At 42.3% G+C, this 21,229-nt stretch overlaps 1 protein-coding gene across 1 annotated transcript; it reads left to right on the forward strand.

Moving 5' to 3' along the window:
* The first annotated feature begins 57 nt into the window (after positions 1-57).
* On the forward strand, positions 58-20,463 carry LOC117719636 (bromodomain-containing protein 8-like). The gene is made up of 7 exons (XM_076913012.1): positions 58-69; positions 3,119-3,397; positions 5,183-5,340; positions 13,119-13,208; positions 14,545-14,613; positions 19,424-19,601; positions 20,086-20,463. The coding sequence occupies exons 1-7, from the start codon at positions 58-60 to the stop codon at positions 20,131-20,133; spliced, it is 834 nt and encodes a 277-aa protein (XP_076769127.1). The 3' UTR covers positions 20,134-20,463.
* Positions 20,464-21,229: the final 766 nt, after the last annotated feature.

Consider the following 21,229-nt stretch of genomic DNA (forward strand, 5'->3'; position numbering starts at 1 on the left):
CTAAGCACCTGTGGATAAGATTGTTAGAGTGGAGAAGTAGTCCTAAAGCTGCCTGCCATGACTGAGGAGGTAAGTAGCCAAGACCAAAGTCGGAATTAATTGTGTAAAAGGGACTGTTTGACTATTTTACTGGGCATTTCTCTAATGCTTGGGGAAATATTAAGGTTTTCAGGATCTGGTTATATTTCATAGGATTAGAGCATGGACAAATATAGCAGATATGTCAGATGACAGTACTATCTTTGCCCATGCCATCAGTGTTTCTCTAGGTAGAACTCTTGTGCATTTTTTTTTTTTTTTTTTTTTTTTTTTTGGTTATTTTGAGGTAGAGTCTCCCTTTTTGACAAGGCTAGCCTAGAGCTCAAAATCTTTCAATTTGAACTTTCCCAATAGCTTGGATTACAGGTGTGTGTACCACACTAGTCCAAGAGTGCTTAAAACAAAACAAAATTTACTGTGAAATTTACATAAATCTCCGAGGGGTGTGGAAGTTGGGGCTGGAAATGTGTTCTGGTAGTGTAATGATACAGCTCTGGGATAGTGTCCTTGTCAGTGCTGGGAGAAAGAAAGCACTTGAAAACAACGTGGAAACATCGATAATCCCAGCACTTGGGAAACTTAGGCAAGAGAATAGCTGACAGTTTGAAGCTGGCCTGGGCTACAGAGGGAGACATTGTCTCAAAACAATGTATTAGTGGGCCTGCATGGTGTGTCAGTGGGGTCAGATGCCTGCTACCGTGCCTGACCACCTGAGTCTGAGCTCTGAAACCCACATGGTGGGAAGAAAGAACTGACTCCTGCAGAGTGTGCTCTGACCACGCTTAGTGCCGTTTGTGTTCTCAGAGATACACATGGATGTGTGCACACACAAATGTAATTAAAAGTTTTTAATGTGTTAAAAATAATATGATCTCAGTTCTAATTTTTGTTACTAAATAAAACTTTGATTCAGCAGTGAAATGAACTAGCATGAGCCTGTTTAAAAATAAAGTGAATCATAGGGCATTCTTTATTCTATCTGGAAAAAGGTCTAAGAAGATCCTTAAATCCAGGACTTTAGAGACAGAGGCAGGTAATTTCTTGTGAGTTCGAGGCCAGCCTGGTCTACATTGTACCAGGCTAGCCAGGGCTACCTAGTGAGACTGTCATTAAAAAAATAATAAAGGATATGGTAGAAGTCACAGATGTTAACTCCCTAAAGAGGAACTACGGATAAAATTCGAGGGCTTCTGGAGTTTATGGAGGAAGCCTTGGATGTTATCCCTAGCCCTTCATCTACCACTGTGACAAGCCTGCAGTCCTGGCACTCAGGAGGTAGATGGAGGATCAGTTCAAAGGCATAGCTGGCTACATAAGATTTAGACCACAAGATACACAAGACCCTGTTCAAAAATGTAAAATTTGTTAAGCTAAGGGAGAAGTTAGTCTTTGAAAATGATAGAGAATTCAGTCTGTCCAGGAATTAAGACAAAGCACTTCACAAACTGACATGTGTTACAAATACCAAGGCACTGGAATTTGGAAAATTAGGCATGGTGACTCAAGCTTTAATCTCAGCACTGCAGAGGCAAAGGCAAGTGAATCTAGAGTCAAGTCAGCCTGGCCCAGGATGATTCCAAACTAGCTAGGGCTGCATGGTTGAGACCATATCTCGAAAAAAATTTAAGTTGGAATTGTTTGTGGATATAATACATTAAAAGATAAATTTTTGGTTGGTAGAAAAGCTTACAGTTTGGGGCAAAAATAAGGAGTCATTATGAATGAAGTACAGACGAGACAAGACACTCCACCTAGTGGTAGAGGCTAGAACTCCACCTAGTGGTGGGGGCTAGAACTCCACCTAGTGGTGGAGGCTAGAAAGCTAGGCATGGTGATACAACTTGGCCAGCACTTGTAAAGCTTAAGTAGAATTTTGAGTTTGAAGACAGAGTAAGACTTTAAAAAGCGGTGAGGGTGGGATGGAGAGTACTGCTCTTCCAGAGAACTTGAGTCCAGTTCCTAGCACTCACATCAGGCCGCTTCCAACTGTAACTCCAACAACTGAGGATCTAACATTTTACACGGGCATATGTGCATAAACAGTAATTTTAAAAAAATTTTAAACCAAGGGAGTAACTTGAACAGAGGAAAAAGTTGAAACTTTAAAGGAATTAATGACAGGAGAAGATCAAGCAAGAACTCAAGAAAAGAAGACTTGTTGAAAGCTGTAGCTAGATGCTGGGAATGTAGCTAGGTCATCTAATATTGCACGAAACCCGGGATTCCATTCATAGCACCAAATAAAACCAGGTCATTTTCAGCTACCTACTGACTGCGAGGTCAGGCTACGTGAGACCCTGTCTTTAAAAGAAAGAAAAAAGAAAATTGGAAAAAAAAGAAGTGTAATGAACAAGAGAAGGTGGTTAAAATCTATGTTTTGGGCTGCAGATGGATCAACATGTTGAAAGAGTGCTTGCTGTTCTTCTGGAGGACTGAAGTTTGATTCCCAGCACCTACATCAGGTGGCTCACCACCACCTGTAATGCAAGAGGTCCAATCTCTTCCTCTTCTGGCCCTTACAGATTCATGTACACGTATGGTATTCATTCACTCACTCACACAGACACATCACGTTAAAAAAAAAAAAATCTTTAAAACTTCCAAATAAATGAATGAATCTATGAATAAAACTCAAGTGTTTCTGTTTTTATTCTGACAGTCAGATATGACCAGAAGGATGCCAAAGGTAACCATGAGTGTTTTGAAACTAATGATTAATAAGTTAATAATAGATTAAAATTGGTATACACTGAGGAAACCCTTTCTATCCTTAAGTCTATTGCGTGATTTGTGATAAAGCAAGTCTATTAAGACAGCTATGTTCTAATTCTCTTCTTCTGGAGTATGAACAAATCCAAGTTTTAAAATGGGGTACTATAAACATGAAGCCATTTTTCCCAAGACATAACATTTTTTGTCTGTTGTTTTCCTTTAGCTGGATTTTTATGCCTCCTAATAAATAGACATTTCTGGACCTTTTCTATGAACCTGGAAGATAGGGGTGTAATGGGCGTGTTGATTTGAGTGGATTTGTTTGTTTGTTTTTTACATTAACACATTTTTTTCTGTGTGTTTACAGGTGGGGTGTGAGTGGGTTTGGTTGGATTCTAGACAAGACAATCCTGATGACTCTGAGTTGAGCAATGACTGCAGGTCCCTCTTCAGCTCTTTGGACTCCAGTCTGGATCTTGATGTGGGCAGCTGGAAGGACACTGAGGATGCAGATGCAGATGAGCTGGAGGGAAACAGCCCAGAGAAAGAATCTAGTGAGCTTCTTGTGGAAGATGTCGAGAGTGAAGAACCTCAGGAAGAGGCGGAACAGGACACATCCCAGAACGTTCTCCACCACCTCTCTGAGGTAATGGTGAAGCCATTGTTTCCATAGTTAGAAAGACCATACTTTTTTCTTTTCCTTTTTGTTCTCCTTCCTTCCCCTCTCCTCTTCCCTCCCTCTTTCCCTTTCCCTTCCCTTCTCTTGTCTTTCCTTTTGAGATCAGATCTGGCCACTTGGCCCTGGGGACTCTTGAGATCCTTCTGCTTCAGCCTCAGCTTCCCAAGGTCTGGAATTTTCCACCATGTCTTACCCAGCTTTTTACCAGAATGCTTACCCTTAAATGTTCCTACGACTTACTCTTAATATTATTTACTGAAACAAAAGCTCAGGCGCTAAAGAGATGACTGAGTGTTTAAGAGAACTGCTGCTCTTGCAGAGGAGTAGGGTTCTCAGCACCTAGAGTAGGCAGCTCACAAATGCTGTAACTCCAGTTCCAGGGGACCTCTGAGGACACCAACATACATGCGTTACAACTCAGAAACATACACATGTAAATAAAAATATGTATGTATGTATGTATGTATGTATGTATGTATGTATGTATGTATGTTTCTTTCAGACAGGATCTCATTATACAGCTTTTGCTATCCTGGAACCCACTATATAGACCAGGCTGGTCTCTAACAGATCTGCCTGCCTCTGTCTTCTGAGTGCTAGAACTAAAGGTGTGTACCACCAACCCCAGAAAATAAAAATAAATCTTTGAAAAATAAAATGAAAATACAAATTTCACTATGCCAGTGGCTGATTGATTGCTATGCCCCCAGCACTTGCTTCTGCTATAGAACATACACCAAACATGTAGTTTGCAACTAAATGTCCTAAATCCACAGTTTTTAGGACCCTGGGTCTCAGGGAGTAGAATTTGTATATGCAGGGCTGCCTTATGATGAGTGTTCTTGCCATATGTTTAAGTGCCATTACCTTGGTTGGGGCAGAGGATCAACAGATTGAGACAGTGAGGTTATATTCATTCTACAGCTGAGCATATTCAACAAGTATTAGTTCAAATATTGCTACTTCTATAGAAGGAATGGATTTCAGATTTTCTTGGTTAATAGTATAATATTATATATATAATCATAGAATAATTTAATCTGAAAGAGCCAAGAACCATATCTACATGTTCACCATAATGACCCCAGCAACTAACCAAACCAGTGCCTTTAATACAATTTAATGACTGAATGATTGACTGAGTTACATCCACTTGCCATCTTAGACTTAGTCGTGCTGACAGTGTGAGTGTATGGCACTACTAATGTATGGTGCCAATTTCTCCTGCTGTCCCTTTGCAAGATGTAAGGAACTTTGATCATGGGTAGCTTATTTAATTAATGGAGCCTTTGTGCATTGCAACAAAGAATCAAGTGAAGCCTGTTGTACTTCCTCTGGAACCTGGCACTAGGAGGGAAGGGTAATGGGAAGTCTTCAAGTGAAAGAAGAGTCTGTCAGGCTGCAATAGCTGATTTTAAAACCACAGGTTATAGTGAAGCATTGTTTATTAGTTTTGTGGGGTGGGGGGGAGGGGGTTGTTTTGTTCATTGTTGGTTTTTTCCTATAGAGGTCAATGTCAAACTTAAAATTGAGTAAATTCGCTTTTTCATTTTGAAGCCATTTTTAAATTGTTCAGATTATCATTGAAAACTATTATTTGTCTACTAAAGTTACCTTTCTCTAATTTTTCTAGTGTCTTCATAGAGTTGGCCTCGTCTTACATTAAGGTCTGCCTTCATTTACTCTGTGTAAGTAAAATTATCATGCAGATAGTAACTCTCTAAAGTTTCTGGTGCTTCTTGGATTTCCCAGGGGGAAGCTCAGCAAGTCTCAAAAGAGGACGATCGAGGTGAAGGGTCGGCTTCAGATGGAGAAGACACGCCCCCTTTAGGTGAGGGCCGTGACGGCATCCGAGTTCAGGAAGCGCCCCTCGTGACTATCCTTTACAACTGTACTAACTCCTCACAACTGTAAGTATAGGGCTGGGCGTAGCTAAGGTAGCCTGCTTGTGTAGCACACTCGAGGTCCTGCGTGTGACCCCCGCCCGCACTGCTGCCTGCTTGTGTAGCACACTCGAGGTCCTGCGTGTGACCCCCGCACTGCTAGGGTGTCTAACATAGACCTACTTCCAAGAGTATTAGGATTCATACTTTTATTTATTTCTCTTTAAAATTACTTGAATTCATTATTATGAAATAAATTTTTTGTAAGTTTTTAAAATTTTTTTTTTAGAAAGAAGCTACAGGTGGAAAACCCTTAGAATTTTTTTTTAACAAGGTTCTCATTATGTTACCAAGCTAAAAATCAGGTTAAATTTTTAACATACTATAAATATTTATATGCTATCCTAGTATAAAACAAGCCTGTTTTGGAACCTGATATATGGCTCAGTGGTTAAGAGTACTTGTTACTGGGTTCAGTTCCCAGTAACAAGTAGGGCCTGAACCCAGGACCTGGGTTCAGTTACCAGCACCTACCTGGTGGCTCACAACTGCCCTTAACTCCAGTTCCAGGGGAAATGACACCCACTTCTGACCTCCTTCAGTACCAGGCAGATACACAATACTAATATATACATGCAAGCAAAACACCCATACATATAAAATTAAATAAAGGCTTTTTAAAGCTGTTTTGTTGACATTAGTCTCATGGATGGGTATGTAGATGGATGGGTAAGGTAGAGCACTTCCTTAGTAGGTGCTTCCTAGGTTCAGTCCCCAGCACTGTGAAAAAGGGGAAAACACAGTCTCTTTCCACAAATTAACCTTCCTAATAACTACTGGTTGCACTCACTTTGGAAATGATGCTAAGTGATCTACTATTATACAAAATATACCTTAAAAAAAAAAAAACTATTGAAACAGGCTGGGCAGTGGTGGTACAGTCTTTAATCCCAGCACTCAGGAGGCAGAGGCAGGAGGATCCCTGAGTTTGAGGCCAGCCTGATCTACAGAGTGAGTTCCAGGACAGCCAGGGCTACACAGAGAACCCCTGTCTCAAAAAACCAAAAAAACCCAAAAACTAAAACCAACCAACCAACCAACCAACCTTAAAAACCTATTGAACAAAAGCAGGGCCAGGAGTGCATCCTGTAATCTCAGCATTAGGGAGGCAGGAGTAGGAGAACAGCTGAGAGTTCAAGGCTGACACTGTCTACATAGTGAGTTCCAGGACAACCAGAGCTATAGATTAAAACCCTGTCTCAACATTAGTTAATTTTATAGATAAATGTTTTTTAAAAATGATTACATTTTTCCTAAGACAGGGTCTCATGTAGTCAGGCTAGCTTCAAATGAATGTACTTGAAGATGAACTTGAAATATTGATCTTTTTCTATCTTCCAAGTGTTGGAAACCATCATCCCTGGCTCTTTAAGATTAAAGTTTATGCTTTCCCTTTATCTTGCACATATATTGGGAAAGTGTTAATATAATTGTTTTATTTTTTATAGGTAATTGAGGCACTGAAGACCATATTTTATCTATTTATTATGGGAAAAAATGGTCTTACTAGGCAAGTCTTGCTGTCCTGTGCCTTGTAATGCTCCTCCTGTCTCTGACTCCTCAGTGCTGGGATAACAAGTGTTCCACCATGTCTTGCTCAGATTGTTTACTAGAAAACAAAAACTAGCCAGATATGTTGGTGCAGGCAGGCTGTAATCTCAGCACTCAGGCTGATGCTCTGGACTATATAATGAACCTGTTTTCATGTGACATTATTACTGGGGAAATGTGAACAGACATATATTTACTTCACTAGGGAACTGATGACAGAACAAAGGAATGGGACCTCCAGAGTCCAACCTGGAGAACTAAGGGAGGAGTTTGCTAGGGTCATTTACTGAAAGATAGGGGAGGGGCTTCTTACAGGGGAACGATCATCACAGAGGCAGCTGTATCCCTGAAACTCTTCCCATACTGGGTAACAGCTTCTGAAAGATGAAACCATGGATCTTTCTGTTCAAGTGTAGGCAGCTCAATAAATTGGGGCCTCCTCAGAAGTCCTTACTATTTATATAATTTTGTGGGGGAGGGTCCTGTGAATCTTTTCAGTTCTGAGGTTTGCCAGACCTGAGTTTCCTGACTGAGCCTCCTTTAGAACTCCCCAGGTCTTGTTTGTTTGTTTGCTCATTTGTTTTGTTTTGAGACAAGGTCTTAAGTATACATCACCCTAGCGGTCCTGGAACATCCTAGATTGACCAGGCTGGCCTAAACTCACAGAGATCCACCTAGCTCTACCTCCCAAGTGCTGGGATTAGAGGCGTGTGCCAACATACCTGGCAATTTCCTGGGTCTTTAAGGAGTTTCACTTCAAAATGGAATGTTTCAATTCAGAAAAAAAAAAAAGTATATGTCTTCTCTATCTAAAAGAAAAAAAAGGAAAGAAGAAAGGGAGGGAAGAGGCAGGAGAGAAAAAAGGAAGCAATAGCACAGCCCCAGTGATGTCTGCTGACCAAACACTCGTTTTGTTTATTTGGTTTTTGAACAGTCTCATGCAACCTAAGTTGGCCTAGAACTCTGTATGTAGGTAAGAAGGAGCTCAAACTTCTGATCCTGCTGCTTCTACCTCCTAAGTGACTTACAGGCTTAGCCAATTATCCTAAGGGGAGATATAGAAAGCTGAATTCTTATGTTAAAGCAGAAGCTTAAAACTCCTCTAAAAACACTGTCCCATCGCTGGGCTTGGTGCCTCATACTTATAATTCCAGAATTCACTCACTCCCTGGGTGACCAGCAGTCCCTGGGGTGGAGTGGAGGTACACCCAGTGGTGGGGCTCATTGACGGAGCTCCTGGCTAGCATACTCAAGGACTATGTTCTAGCAGACATGGAAAACAAAACAGACATTCTCCAGACTCTCTTCTCACCCATTTCCTAGTCCTACTGACAGGGACCAGAGAGATGGGGCCTTCTGGTCCCTCTTCTACTACACAGGTACTGTCTCCTCCCTTTGCTTTTACTAGTTATGTTGCTTGATGTATCTCCATATAGGTAAAATAAAGCTAAGATAGAAATTCTTAAAATATGCACAGTTGGCTAATTTTGAGTTTATAAAACCTTCCATAGTACATATAGTGGATGTATTAAATACTTATTAAGTAAATGTATGAAGTTCTACAATCTAGTACAAAGGAACTATTGTTAATTTAGTCTGAGTGATTAAAGTCTTAAGGCACACATGCCACTATAAACAAATCTCCCATCCACCCTCCTGTAAACAAACTTAATGACACTCATTGGGACACACTCACCCACACCCACACACATACAATCCCCCCATACCCACACATACACCCCCAATACACACACACATACCCCCCACACATACACACATATACACAAATACACCCCCCAATACACACATACCCCCCCACATGCATACATGCATACACATACACCCCAACACACATATACATACACCCACACACACACATATAACCACCCAACCCCCCCACACAACACACACATACACACACATACACATACCCCCCACAGGCATACACACACATACACATACCCCCCCACACATGCATACATACACACACATACACCCCAACACACATACACCCACACACACACATACAACTACCCAACCCCCCCACACAACATACACACATACACACACATACACATACCCCCCCACATGCATACATACACGTACACATACCCCCACACACATGCATACATACACACACATACACCCCAACACATATACACCCACACACACACATACAACCACCCAACCCCCCCACACAACACACACATACACACACATACACATACCCCCCACAGGCATACACACACACACACACACACATACAGAAGTAGAAGTGAGGCTGTCTGGGAAAAGGAAGGAGATTAGCAGGAGTTGGAGGAGGACAAGAGATGGTGAGGGTGGTGAAGATGATTGAAATATATTAATGTGCATGTATGAAAATGTAATGAAATTCATTATTATGTATAATTAATATATGCTAATAAAAACATTAAATAAAATAGGAATGGCTGGAGAGATGGCTCAGCAGTTAAGAACACTTGCTACTGCTACTCTTGCAGAAGACCCAAGTTCGTTTCCCAGCACCCATATCCGGAGGCTCACAACCATCTGTAACTCAGCGCCAGGGAATCTGATGCCCTCTTCTGGCCTTCTCTGGCACTGCACTCATGTACACAGAAACACACAGACTTACAAAACAAAAATAAAATCTTAAAAATTAAATAAAATAGGAAAAAAAGAAAAGAAATTTGTGCTATAAATGTCTTATTTGGATAGTGGGTTTTTGGTAAATAATAGCTTTTAGGAATAAATTGAGTAAAGATCATAGTAAAACTATATGATTTGATGGTACACAATTTAGATTCAGGTGAGGCCAAGTGTGGTGGTGCAAGCCTTTATCCCAGCTCTTAGGATATAAAGTCAGGTAGATCTCTGTGAGTTCAAGGCCAGCCTGTTCTACATAGCAAGTTCTGGGCTAGCCAGGGATACTTAGACCTTAGACCATATCTCAAAATAAATTAGTAAATTTTTAAAATGGAGCTGGAGAGATGAATCAGCAGTTATAAACACTTGCTGCTTTAGTAGGGGACCAGAGTTTGGTTACCAGCACCCACAAGGCGGCTCAAAAACATCTGTAACTCCAGTGCCAGGGGATCCATGCAATCAAAACGTTCATATACATCAAATAAAAATAAAATAAGTCCAAATATTGAATCTAGATACAGGTGAAGTATTACATTAGATGCTGAAGACAGCTGTTAGGAGGCATAAGACTGAAGAGATAATAGGAACTGTAGTATCACATTGACGGATACCATTTGGTATATAGCGCAAAATGATAATGTGATTTGTTTTTCCTGAGACAGGGTCTCATGTAGCCCAGGCTAACCTTGAATCCTCTGTGCAGCCAAGGATGATGAACTTCTGATCTTCCTGTTTCTGTCTCTCAAGTGCTGGAATTACAGATGTGCCACCATGCCTGATTTAGAGAATGTAAAAATTTAGTGTTAAGAGAATGCTTTTGCCGGGCAGTGGTGGCACACACCTTTAATCCCAGCACTTAGGAGGCAGAGACAGGCGGATTTCTGAGTTCTAGGCAGCCTGGTTTACAGAGTGAGTTCCAGGATATCCAGGGCTACACAGAGAAACCCTGTCTAAAAAAAAAAAAAAAAAAAAAGTAAAATAAAAGAAAAAAAGGAGAATGTTTTCAAGGGAATTATACTGCATATAATGTGGAATTACTTAACACAGACTCTCAACTTTGGCGTAAACAGGAAACTCTTCTTTCTCCCTTTACCTTCTGCCCTGACACAGGGTTTCTGTGTAGTCCTAGTGATCCTGGAACTCACTCTGGAGACCAGGCTGGCCTCAGACTCAGACATCCACCTGCCTCTGCCTCCTGAGTCCTGAGACTAAAGGTGTGTGCCACCTCCACCTGACTCAACAGAAAATTTTTCAACTGGGAAAATTATAAGGTGAGATAAAATATTGAACTATTGTATCTTGAAAGAAAAGCAAAATTAGAGAATTTAGCCCAAGGAAGGAAGTATCATAAGGAGAAATAAATCTATAGTAGATTTTTTTTAACGATTATGAAGCTAAGGTTATAGCTTAGTGATGGAGTGCTTGCCCAGAAGACAAGAAGTCCTAGTACCTAAATAAATAAATAAATATTAAAAGATGAAAAAGGGTCAGAGAGAGAATTCAGTGTGTAAAGGTTGCCAACCTGCGGACCTGAGTGCACGTTCACACACACACACAAACTATAAAATAAATTAGGAAAAACCCTAAAACAACTAAGATTCCTATATGGAAGAGGGCTGAGGGCTACAGGCTAGCATGCATGAGGACTTGGGTTTAATCTCCAGAACAGAGAGGGGAAAAAAAAGAAAAAGTTCAGTTAGGAGACACAGTTTGCACCCAGAACTATCTAGGGCAAATGGGCCCACTTGAGAATGAAAGCAGAGGGTGGCCATTATTAAGAAGGTTGCTGAGGAGACTAGCATGTTTCTACTGTGTAAAGCAGGTACATGCAGCCTAATACAAGTAGGGGTCCCAGGCTGCTGACAGGTTTCTGGGTACATTGTTCAGAGAAGGATGTGTGTGCATAGTGCATTCAGGTAAGGGCTGCCAGATGCATTCCTAGAAAAATGGTTGGTATGTGTATAGCCCAAGGAATGGAGCTTCAGATTGCTAAACTTGCCTGCTCTTAATGAGGCATACAGAGAGAATAAAAAGGAAAAATATCTAGTTGGGCGTTGGTGGCACACACATTTAATCCTAGTACTTGGAGGCAGAGGAGGCAAATCTATGAGTTCGAGGCCAGCCTGGTCTACAGAGAGAGTTCCAGGACAGCCTGGGCTACACAGAGAGACCTTATCTCAAAAAAACAAAATAACAACAAAAACAAACAAAAAAGAAAATAAGAGAAATATTTAATTTTAGAAATATTCTAATAAAACATAAGAGAATTCTTTGATATATGAGGAATAAATTAATAGGATCTACTATGTGTCAGGTGGTTATACGCACTTAGGAAGGAACACTGGACAAAAACTTATTTTCTTTTTTTAAAGAAACCTTTTTTTCTTTTGAGGGAGTGTCTCGAGTAGCCCAGATTGGCCTTTAACTCATTCTGTAGCCTTGAACCTCTGGTCTTCCTGCTTTTACTTCCAAAGTGCTGGATTATAGGTGTCACTGCCACACCCACTTCAGAAGCCACTTTATAGCTCAGTTGTGTATAATCACAGGTGCAACTGAACAGGAGTAGACAAGGCACAGATGACCAGGCAGACACCTGCAATCCCAGCATTTGGGAAACTAGAGATTCAGGATAGAGGCTGAATGGCCAGTTTAAAGCCATACTGGACAAAACATTGGAGTTTTGTTGTTGCTTGTTTTGTTTTGTTTCATTGTTTTTGTTTGTTTTTCAAGACTGGGTTTGTAACTCTGACTGTCCTGGAACTCACTCTGTAGACCAGGCTGGTGGCTGGTGGCTGGCTGGGATTAAAGGCATGCGCCACCACTGCCTGACTATAAGCAGAGATTTTTAGACTAGTCTTAACTTTATAGCTGACCCTTTCTCTAAATACCAGGGTAGGTGGAAGGGGGAAGAGAAAAAAGAAAAGGGCACAAGCAATTTGAGATTTGTAGTGAACACCCAGCATGGTGGCTGAAACCTAACTACTAAATACTGTAGAACATGGAGGAAGCATGGTTAGTAGTTCAGGGTCATTTTCAGCTACATAGCTAGTTCAAGGCCAGCTGTTTTACACAAGACCCTATCTCAAAAGAAAAAAAGAGAAATATGAAATAAGCCAACGAAGGTAACCACTTCATTGGGTAGCAGTGATAGAGTTTATTGTGGTTGGAGAGGATGGCTCAGCAGCTAAGAGCCCTTGCTGCTCTTGTTGAGAACTTGGTTCAGTTCCCAGCATTCATAAGAGGCAGCTCACTGCCACCTGTGACTTCACTATCAAAGGCACCCTACTGCCCTCCACCGGTACCAGTTCACTCTTGATGCACATAAATTCACACAGGCATACACAGAGGCACATAAAAGAAAAAATGTTAAAAATATATAGTTTGCTCTCCTTTATAAAAATATTAAGTACATTTTCATACCTATAATATTATATTCCCTCAAATGCATAATTAGGAGCTCTATGGCTTGAGAAAGCCTCATTCCCCACCTAGTGAGACACAGGGCCACTTCTGAAGCGACTGTCTCTTTTCTGTCATGTATTCTGTAGGAGTGACCTAAGCCAAGGTGATCCTATTCAGGATCATTTCCTATTTAAGAAGACTCTTTTGCAAGTCTGGAAGATGATTGCCAGTCACAGGTAGGTTTCCAAAGAGAGATTTTATTTCCAGAACCAAAACACATACTTGACTATGAGCACAGAAGGGGATATGGCCATCCCTCCTGCAAGCCACAGTTGGGGTGTGGGCTGCAGTTTAGCTGGTGATGAGCCTTCACAGAGTACATGAAGTCCTAGGTTTCATCTGAGCATAGCAAACCCTGGCTGGGGCCACATAAGCCTTCCATCCCAACCTTAGGGAAATGGACATATATGCTTCCTTCCCATATGTAGATTTTCTTCCCCACAGTAACAGGTCCTCAGAGCAATGGACATGGCTCAGTTGGCAAAACGACTGCTTAGCAGTCATGAAGACCCAGATTTAATCCTCAGTGTTGCATATACCTGTATACAGGTATACACCTATAGTTTCAGCACTTGAGGAGTCAAGGAAAAAGAATCAGAAATGCATGGTCATCCTTTGCAGTATAGCAAGTTTGAGGCTAGCCTGAGCTATATGAGACCCTGCCCCAAAACAAACAAATGACTAGAGAGAGAGCTTAGCAGGTAAGAGTACTAGCTGCTCTTGCAGATGACTTAGGTTCAGTGACCAGCACCCACAGTGACCAGCACTCAAGTTTTAGGGCCTCAGGTGACCCCTTCTGGCTTCTGTGGGTACTACAAACATGTACACATATGCATGGACTCAAAACATTCATACACACAACATGAAATAAATATTTTTAAAAGGGAAACTAAAAACCAGGGTCTTGGAAAACTTGAACAAATTTGTGAGCCTTTAATTTAAAAAGATCATATTGAGCAGGGCATGGCATGGTGGTGCACTTGAATCCCAGCACTCAAGAGGCAGAAGCAGGAGGATCTCCATGAGTTCGAGGCCAGCCTGGTCTACAAAGCAAGTTCCAGGACAGCCAGGGCTACATAGAGAAACTCTGTCTCGAAAATTAAGAAAGAAAGAAAGGAAGAAGGAAGGAAGGAAGGAAGGAAGGAAGGAAGGAAGGAAAGAGAGAGAAAGAAAGAGAAAGACTATCATAATAGTTAAAATATTCCACAGGTTACCGCACCACCACCTCTGCCCTATATTCTTGCTGTTTGGGAAGTCAACAAGAAGTCATATGTCATCATTGCTGCTTATTTGTTCTTGCTCTGTAGCCTGGCTCGCCTAGAACTAGCACTCGATGTGCTCTCGAGGCAGGCCGCCTGTTCTTGGTGATCCTCCGGTCTCAGCTTCCTTAGTGCTATGGAGCCACTATGCCTAGTCTACTCTGCAGTTTAAGTAGTCTTGTTACTTGCCACCTGTCTCCTTAAGACTGACTCAGCAGGCTTCTTTATCCTCTTTGGGTTTGTTTCTTAACAGGTTTAGCAGCCCATTTCTGAAACCTGTGTCAGAAAAGCAGGCCCCAGGATACAAGGATGTGGTGAAAAGGTCAGTAGGAGAGGGGCCAAGGGAAAGGTTGGTCGCCTGTTTGTTTGTTTGTTTGTTTATAGACAGTGTCTCATGAAGCCCAGGGTAGCCTTAAACTGGCTAAATAGCTGAGGATGGCCTTGACCTTCTGACCCTTCTGACTCCAATTCCTGAGGTCTGGGATGATAGGCTTATTCTACCATGCCAGATTTTTGTGGTGCTGAGGGTTAGACCAGGGCTTAGTGTGTGCTAGGTAAGCACTGCCAGCCGTGCTACAACCCCAGGCTGCCTTGGCTCTTCTCTTTGTTGTTGTCTTGTGGGTTGCATGTAGCCCAGGCTGGTTCGGCTTTTCTGTTCTGTTTTGTGGGTTGCATGTAACCCAGGCTGGTCTCAAATAGTTGAAGTTGACCTTGAATTCCAAATCCTTCTGCTTCTACCTGTGAAGTGCTAGGCTTGCAGGCCTGAGCCGCCCCACCAGGCCCTGGCTGCTGCTTTGTTTGTCTTTTCACTCTAGCTCCCATCTACTGGGCCACTTACCTTATTTACGGTACTCACAAGCTCAAGACATAGTCTACAGCAATGAAGCTTCGGCTTAAAAATTTAATATGCTTTCTGCTCTCCACCCCAACATTATCAACATTGGTTTTAAACGTGAGTTCCATTTCTTCCCATTCTGCTTCCCTGTTAACTGAAATTACCGGTTTTTGAGACAATGTACCCCAGAGTGGGCTCAAACTTAGCTGACGATGGTACTGAACTCCAGAGCCTCCTGCCTCTACCTCTTGAGTACTAGAGTTACAGATATTGTTAATGTTTTGTTTTAAAATTTGTTTGCCATTTGTCGAACTGGAGATGTTTCTGCCTCAGTCTACACAGTGCTACAATTACATATGTGTGCACAAATCCCCTGATCTGTCCACATTTGACAGTATTTTCTTGAAGAAAATTTTAAGGGGGATCCTATGTTCATTCAGGAAGATAGTTTTAGACAAGATAAAGATGTTAAATAGAAATTAAACACATTGGCTAAGTGGACAATTTTGGATGTTAGCATAGTACATCTCAAATGTTGCCATAATAGAGTCTGTCTGCATCAGTGTGAGGACCTGAGTGGATCCCCAGCATCTGTGTCAAAAGCATGGCACAGTGGCAGTGGCACCTACCTAGAGTTGCATTGCTGGGGCGTGAAGACAGGAAGATCCCAGGGATGCTGGCCAGCCAGTCAGGATGAAGCAGTGAGCTGTAGGCACAGCCACAGAACAACTGAGGAAGGCACTGATATCAGCCTCTGGCCTTCATGTGGATAGACACACACACAGACACACACACAAACACACACACTCACATATACACAGGCACACACTCATATACCCCCCCAACAAATATACACAGGCACACACTCATATACCCCCCCACACACAAATATACACAGGCACACACTCATATACCCCCACACACACAAATATACACAGGCACACACTCACATACACATACACACACGCACACATACACACTCAAATATACACAGGCACACACTCATATACCCCCACACACACAAATATACACAGGCACACACTCACATACACATACACACACGCACACATACACACTCAAATATACACAGGCACACACTCATATACCCCCACACACACAAATATACACAGGCACACACTCACATACACATACACACACGCACACATACACACTCAAATATACACAGGCACACACTCATATATACCCACATACTCACATACACACTCACACACACATACACACACACACACTCATACACACACATATACACAGGTACACACTCACATACACACACTTACACACATATACACAGATACACACTCACATACACACACTCACACTCACGCACACACATATCCTCAGTTATGGCAATTAAAAATAATAAAACTCATGTTGAAACTTAGCCCCCAACAAAACAGTATTAAGAGGTATTTGCCTCTTAAGAGGCACACACCTTTGATCCCAGCACTTAGGAGACAGAGGCAGGCAGATCTCTAGTTTGAGACAAAGCCTGGTCTACAGAGCATGTTCCAGGACAGCAATGGCTACACAGAGAAACCCTGCCTCAAAAAAAAAAAAAAAAAAACAGCTAGGGCTGGAGAGATGGCTCAGTGGTTAAAAACATGGACTGCTCTTCCAAAGGACCAGAGTTCAACTCCCAGCACCCACATGGCAGCTTCTGACTGTCTAACTCCAGTTCCCTTCCTTGCTACATTTCAGATTTTTATTTCCTTTGTTCCACTTGTTGCTCTTTTTCACTACGGATCTGAATGAAAACATGAACAATACACAGCCTTATGCTTTCCTGACATGAAATTTCCTCCAACAGACAGATCAGTCCATGACTTTAATTCAGCCTCCCTCAAGTGCCCAGACATTGACAGAGTCTATCCAAATGCCTTGCCAGAAACCTGAATGGCCTTTAACACAGTTCCCAGTAGAATTCTTGTTCACCTCTGAAACCTCATGAGCTAAGCCCCTACATTCTGCATTTTCCTCTGCCTCTTTGTCTTACAAACTCCTACCAAAAGAACCTATAAAACTCATCTCATAACGATTAAGGGCCTTTCTAGCCCAAGTTTCCAAGCCCTTTCAGTTTCATCTCCAAAATTAGCTTCAAAGACCTAAGAACCTTAAAGTCAGATTTATCACAGCAGTGGCCCCACTCCTGGTACCAGTTTCTGTCTTACAGTTACTTTCTGTCCCTGTAATAAAATACTCATAAGACATCAACTTAGAGCTGCGTGTGGTCACGCACTCAGAAAAGCAGGGGCAAGTATATCTCTACGAGTTCTGTCTAGCCTGGTCTACATAGAGAATCCTAAGAAAGCCAGGGGTACTTTGAGAGACTCTGTCTTAAAAAAATCAACCAACCAGCTAACCAACCAAAAAGCAACTTAGGAGATAAAGGACTTATTTTGCTCACAGTTCCAGAGCAATACAGTCCATCATGTTGTGGAAGGTGTAGAAGAAGAACAAGAGAGAACAAGAGGCTGGCCAGGTCATAGGAAGCAGAGAGAGGACAGAGAGAGAGAGAGAGAGAGAGAGAGAGAGAGAGAGAGAGAGAGAGAGAGAGAGAACAGGAAGCCTGTGCTCCCCCATGACATTTCTCTTGCAGCAGGGCTCTACCTTCTTCTAAAGGTTCCACAACTTGGGGACCAGTTGTTCACACACATGGACTGTAGGGGATATTTTACATTCAAACCACAACAGTGACATCTCTGATTTTGATGACAAATGCCAATTTGAGTTTGCAAAGTACACAGACGTTGCCAGCTACTCTTGCCATCTGGCCATTGTAGTCTCAGCTCAGTCCATCTGTGTGTTCCTTGTGACAGCGTGGGGTTGTTGTTGTTGTTGTTGAGGCATCCTTTGGGAACATTTCTTTTCAGCAGCTTCGCCTTCAGCTCTGAAATGCCTTTTTCTATTAAGAGTTTCTAGCACAACAGGAGCCATCTTTTTCTTCTCCTTGGTGCTCCCATGGTGATAACATCAGGTGAAGGCCAGCAGAAGCAATGGCAAGCCAGCCAGCCCTGCGGCTTCTGCCTTCGAAGGGCTGGGCTGAAAGTAGATGCCACCATGCCCAGCAAACCCCATCTCAAAAACAGTGGTCACAGTGGGCCTAGGGTCAGCAAGCCTGAGAGACTAACTCTCTGTGACAATGCAGTAGGAAAACAAGTTCAAGGCCAGCCTGGCAGCTTCATAAGATGTTGTCTGTAAAACTTGAAAAGGAGGGCTGGGATAGAGGTTTGTCGAGAAGCTACTTGCCTAGGATGTGTAAGGGCAGTGGTTCTCAACCTTCCTGGTGCAGTGACCTTCAACACAGTCTCTCATGTTGTTGTGACTCCCACAACCATAAAATTATTTTGTTGCTATATCATGACTGTACTTTTGCTACTGTTTGGAATTGTGATGTAAGTTATCTAATGTGCAGGACATCTGATATGCGATCCCGAAAAGGGTTGTGATCTACAGGTTGAGAAATGCTATCCTAAGTTCAATACCCAGTGCCTCTAAAATGACAATGATGATAAGTAATGCCTACATTGTGTGTTTATTGAGAGGATTAATTTACTATAGAATGTGCTCAGCATAGTGCTTGGCCTTTATGAAGGATCAGATGGATCTGCTGCTATTTTATTGTTTTATGAAAATTGGTATCTTCACTACTCTTCTAGTTTGCTTTCCATTCTTGTGGTAAACACTGTGACCAAAGTCAACTTGGAGGAGAAAAGGTTTTATTCTATCTTACTGCTTGTAGGCCATCTTCCAGGGAAGTCAGGACAGGAACTCAGATCAGGAACTTGGAGGCAGGACCTGAAGCAGAGGCCATGGGGGAGTGCTGCTTACTGGCTTGCTCATGGCTTACTCAGCCTGCTTTCGTACAGAACTCAGGACCATCTGTCCAGGAGTAGCACTACCCACAGTGGGCATACATCATTAATCAACAAACAAACAAACAAACAAACCAGCCCCAACATGCCCGTAGGCCAGTGTAATGGAAACACTTTCTTAATTGAGGCTCCCTCATCCCGTGATCTCAACTTGTATCAAGTTGACAAAAACAAAAACAAAACAGTGTAGTTGCTATTTCACTAAGAACCAGTTTTCAAGAGCTTGCTATAGGCACTACAATTCTTGCCTGTCTGTTCTGGGATGGGGCCTCACTCATACTGACTTGGAATCACTGTGTAAATCACTCTATCCTCAAACTCATGGGTTTCTTCTGGCCTTGCCTCCAAAATACTAGTTCATTAGACCTTACATATTAAGGTTTGATTTGCTCTGGCTTCTGCAGACCCATGGACTTAACAACCCTGAAGAGGAATCTGTCTAAGGGACGCATCCACACCATGGCTGAATTCCAGCGGGATCTGATGCTGATGTTCCAAAATGCTGTGATGTACAACGACTCCAATCATCACATATACCACATGGCTGTGGAGATGCAGCGGGAAGTCTTGGAGCAGATCCAGGTACTGTATAACAGTATAACAGTGTATAACAGTGCTGCAAGACAGGGAATGTGCTTTCTGGGATGGGATTCCTGAAGCCTGTGTGAACAAGGATGGTGTGGAGGGAACCTTGTGTCTATCTTCTTGTGAGTCTATCTTCAGAGGTGACTGAAGGGCCTGAAGGTCTGGTGACTGGGAAGCTCCTTGTCTTAATGGGTCCAGATTTAATACACAGTGGGATGAGGTGGTCTGGGAAGGCCAGTAGCAAGATGGCAGGAAATGACCGAGTAATGGATACTTCTGCTCTCAGAGGCCCAAGTTGTAAGGCTAAAGCAAGTGAGGTGCTAACTCACTGTCCATGTCTCATTTGTTGCAACTGTTGACATTCATGTACATAGTGTACAGAAGGAGTGGTTTTATCTGTTTGCCAATAAAATAAATAAAATTGCATACACGTCCTCTGACCCTAAGGTTCACGGCTCCCGACTGTGCCTTGCTCCTGTAGGTACTGAGCACTTGGCTGGACAAAAGGAAGGACTTGAGTCTGCAGTGAGCGCCAGCTGATCCAGTGGATGAAGGAAGCAGGCTTGTCAGCCTGGAACTATAAGTCTGATTCTTCCTCAAGTTACAGCTCTGCTTAGGACTGGCCAGAGAAGACGTGAGACTTACTCTCTCTCCGTTACCTTTCCGAATAAGGATAATAATGCCTTACTTGCTAACTAAGAAGTCAGTGGTGCTTGCAGATGTAATATTTTTTAAAGGGTGGGGTAGGGTACCGAGATCTGGATTTATGATGTAAATATTGCCCATATTTTTGTTGCATAGACTTAGAAGTAATTTGATTGAACTTTTTGTTTCTCTATAAATAAATATTTTGCAAACTAAAGGTTTTGTTTGTTTTTTGAGGTAGAGTATCAAAACCCATGCTTTCCTGGAAATCCCCCTTGCTTCCAGCCTCTGCCTCCAATGGAGTGCTGGGTTAGAGGTACTCACCACCAGACCACCAGACCTTGCAGAGGCAATTTCTAAATGATTAAAGAAGCTAGAACTAGAGGGGACACCGTCATGCGGTGACGCACAGAAGGTATTTGCAGGGGATGTAGCTCGGTGGTCAATTGCTTGCCTAGGTTTGATCTGAAGCACCACCACCACCCCCTCAAAAAAATGAAAAGAAGAAAGAAAGAAAAAGAAAAGGAAGGAAGGAAAGAAAGAAAAAGTAAATAAATAAACTTGACGTTAATCTTTCATATAATCTGTGGGAGGAACTGGAGTGGACCAAGAAAGGTGTCTGATTTATCTCATTTACAAGGCGTGGATAAGGCACGCATCCTTCAAGTAGGTACCATGAAGAAAGATCAATTAGAGAAGGGCTGGCGCTAAGACTGAGGACCACTTGAGTTCATCCCTGGAAACCACCGAAATAGAGAAGGACTTGACTTCACAAAGTTGTTTACCTCCACGTCACACACACACACACACACACCACAATAAACAAAGGTGTTTTTAAAATTACGACGGAAAACGTTAGAAATATGTGTAGTGCTGTAAGGACTCAAAGAGAATAAAATGTGCATGGTTAATTGTTGCCCTAGGTTAAAACAAACTAGAGCAGCCGGGAGGTGGTGGCGCACGCCTTTAATCCCAGCACT

This window comes from Arvicanthis niloticus, chromosome 14 (genome assembly GCF_011762505.2).
Source record: "Arvicanthis niloticus isolate mArvNil1 chromosome 14, mArvNil1.pat.X, whole genome shotgun sequence".
Taxonomy (NCBI): Eukaryota; Metazoa; Chordata; class Mammalia; order Rodentia; family Muridae; genus Arvicanthis; species Arvicanthis niloticus.

Coding starts and splice junctions, on each gene's coding strand:
- LOC117719636 (XM_076913012.1), top strand. Junction 3,398..5,182: donor TTCTCCACCACCTCTCTGAG/GTAATGGTGAAG, acceptor TGGATTTCCCAG/GGGGAAGCTCAGCAAGTCTC. Junction 19,602..20,085: donor AAGTCTTGGAGCAGATCCAG/GTACTGTATAAC, acceptor TTGCTCCTGTAG/GTACTGAGCACTTGGCTGGA.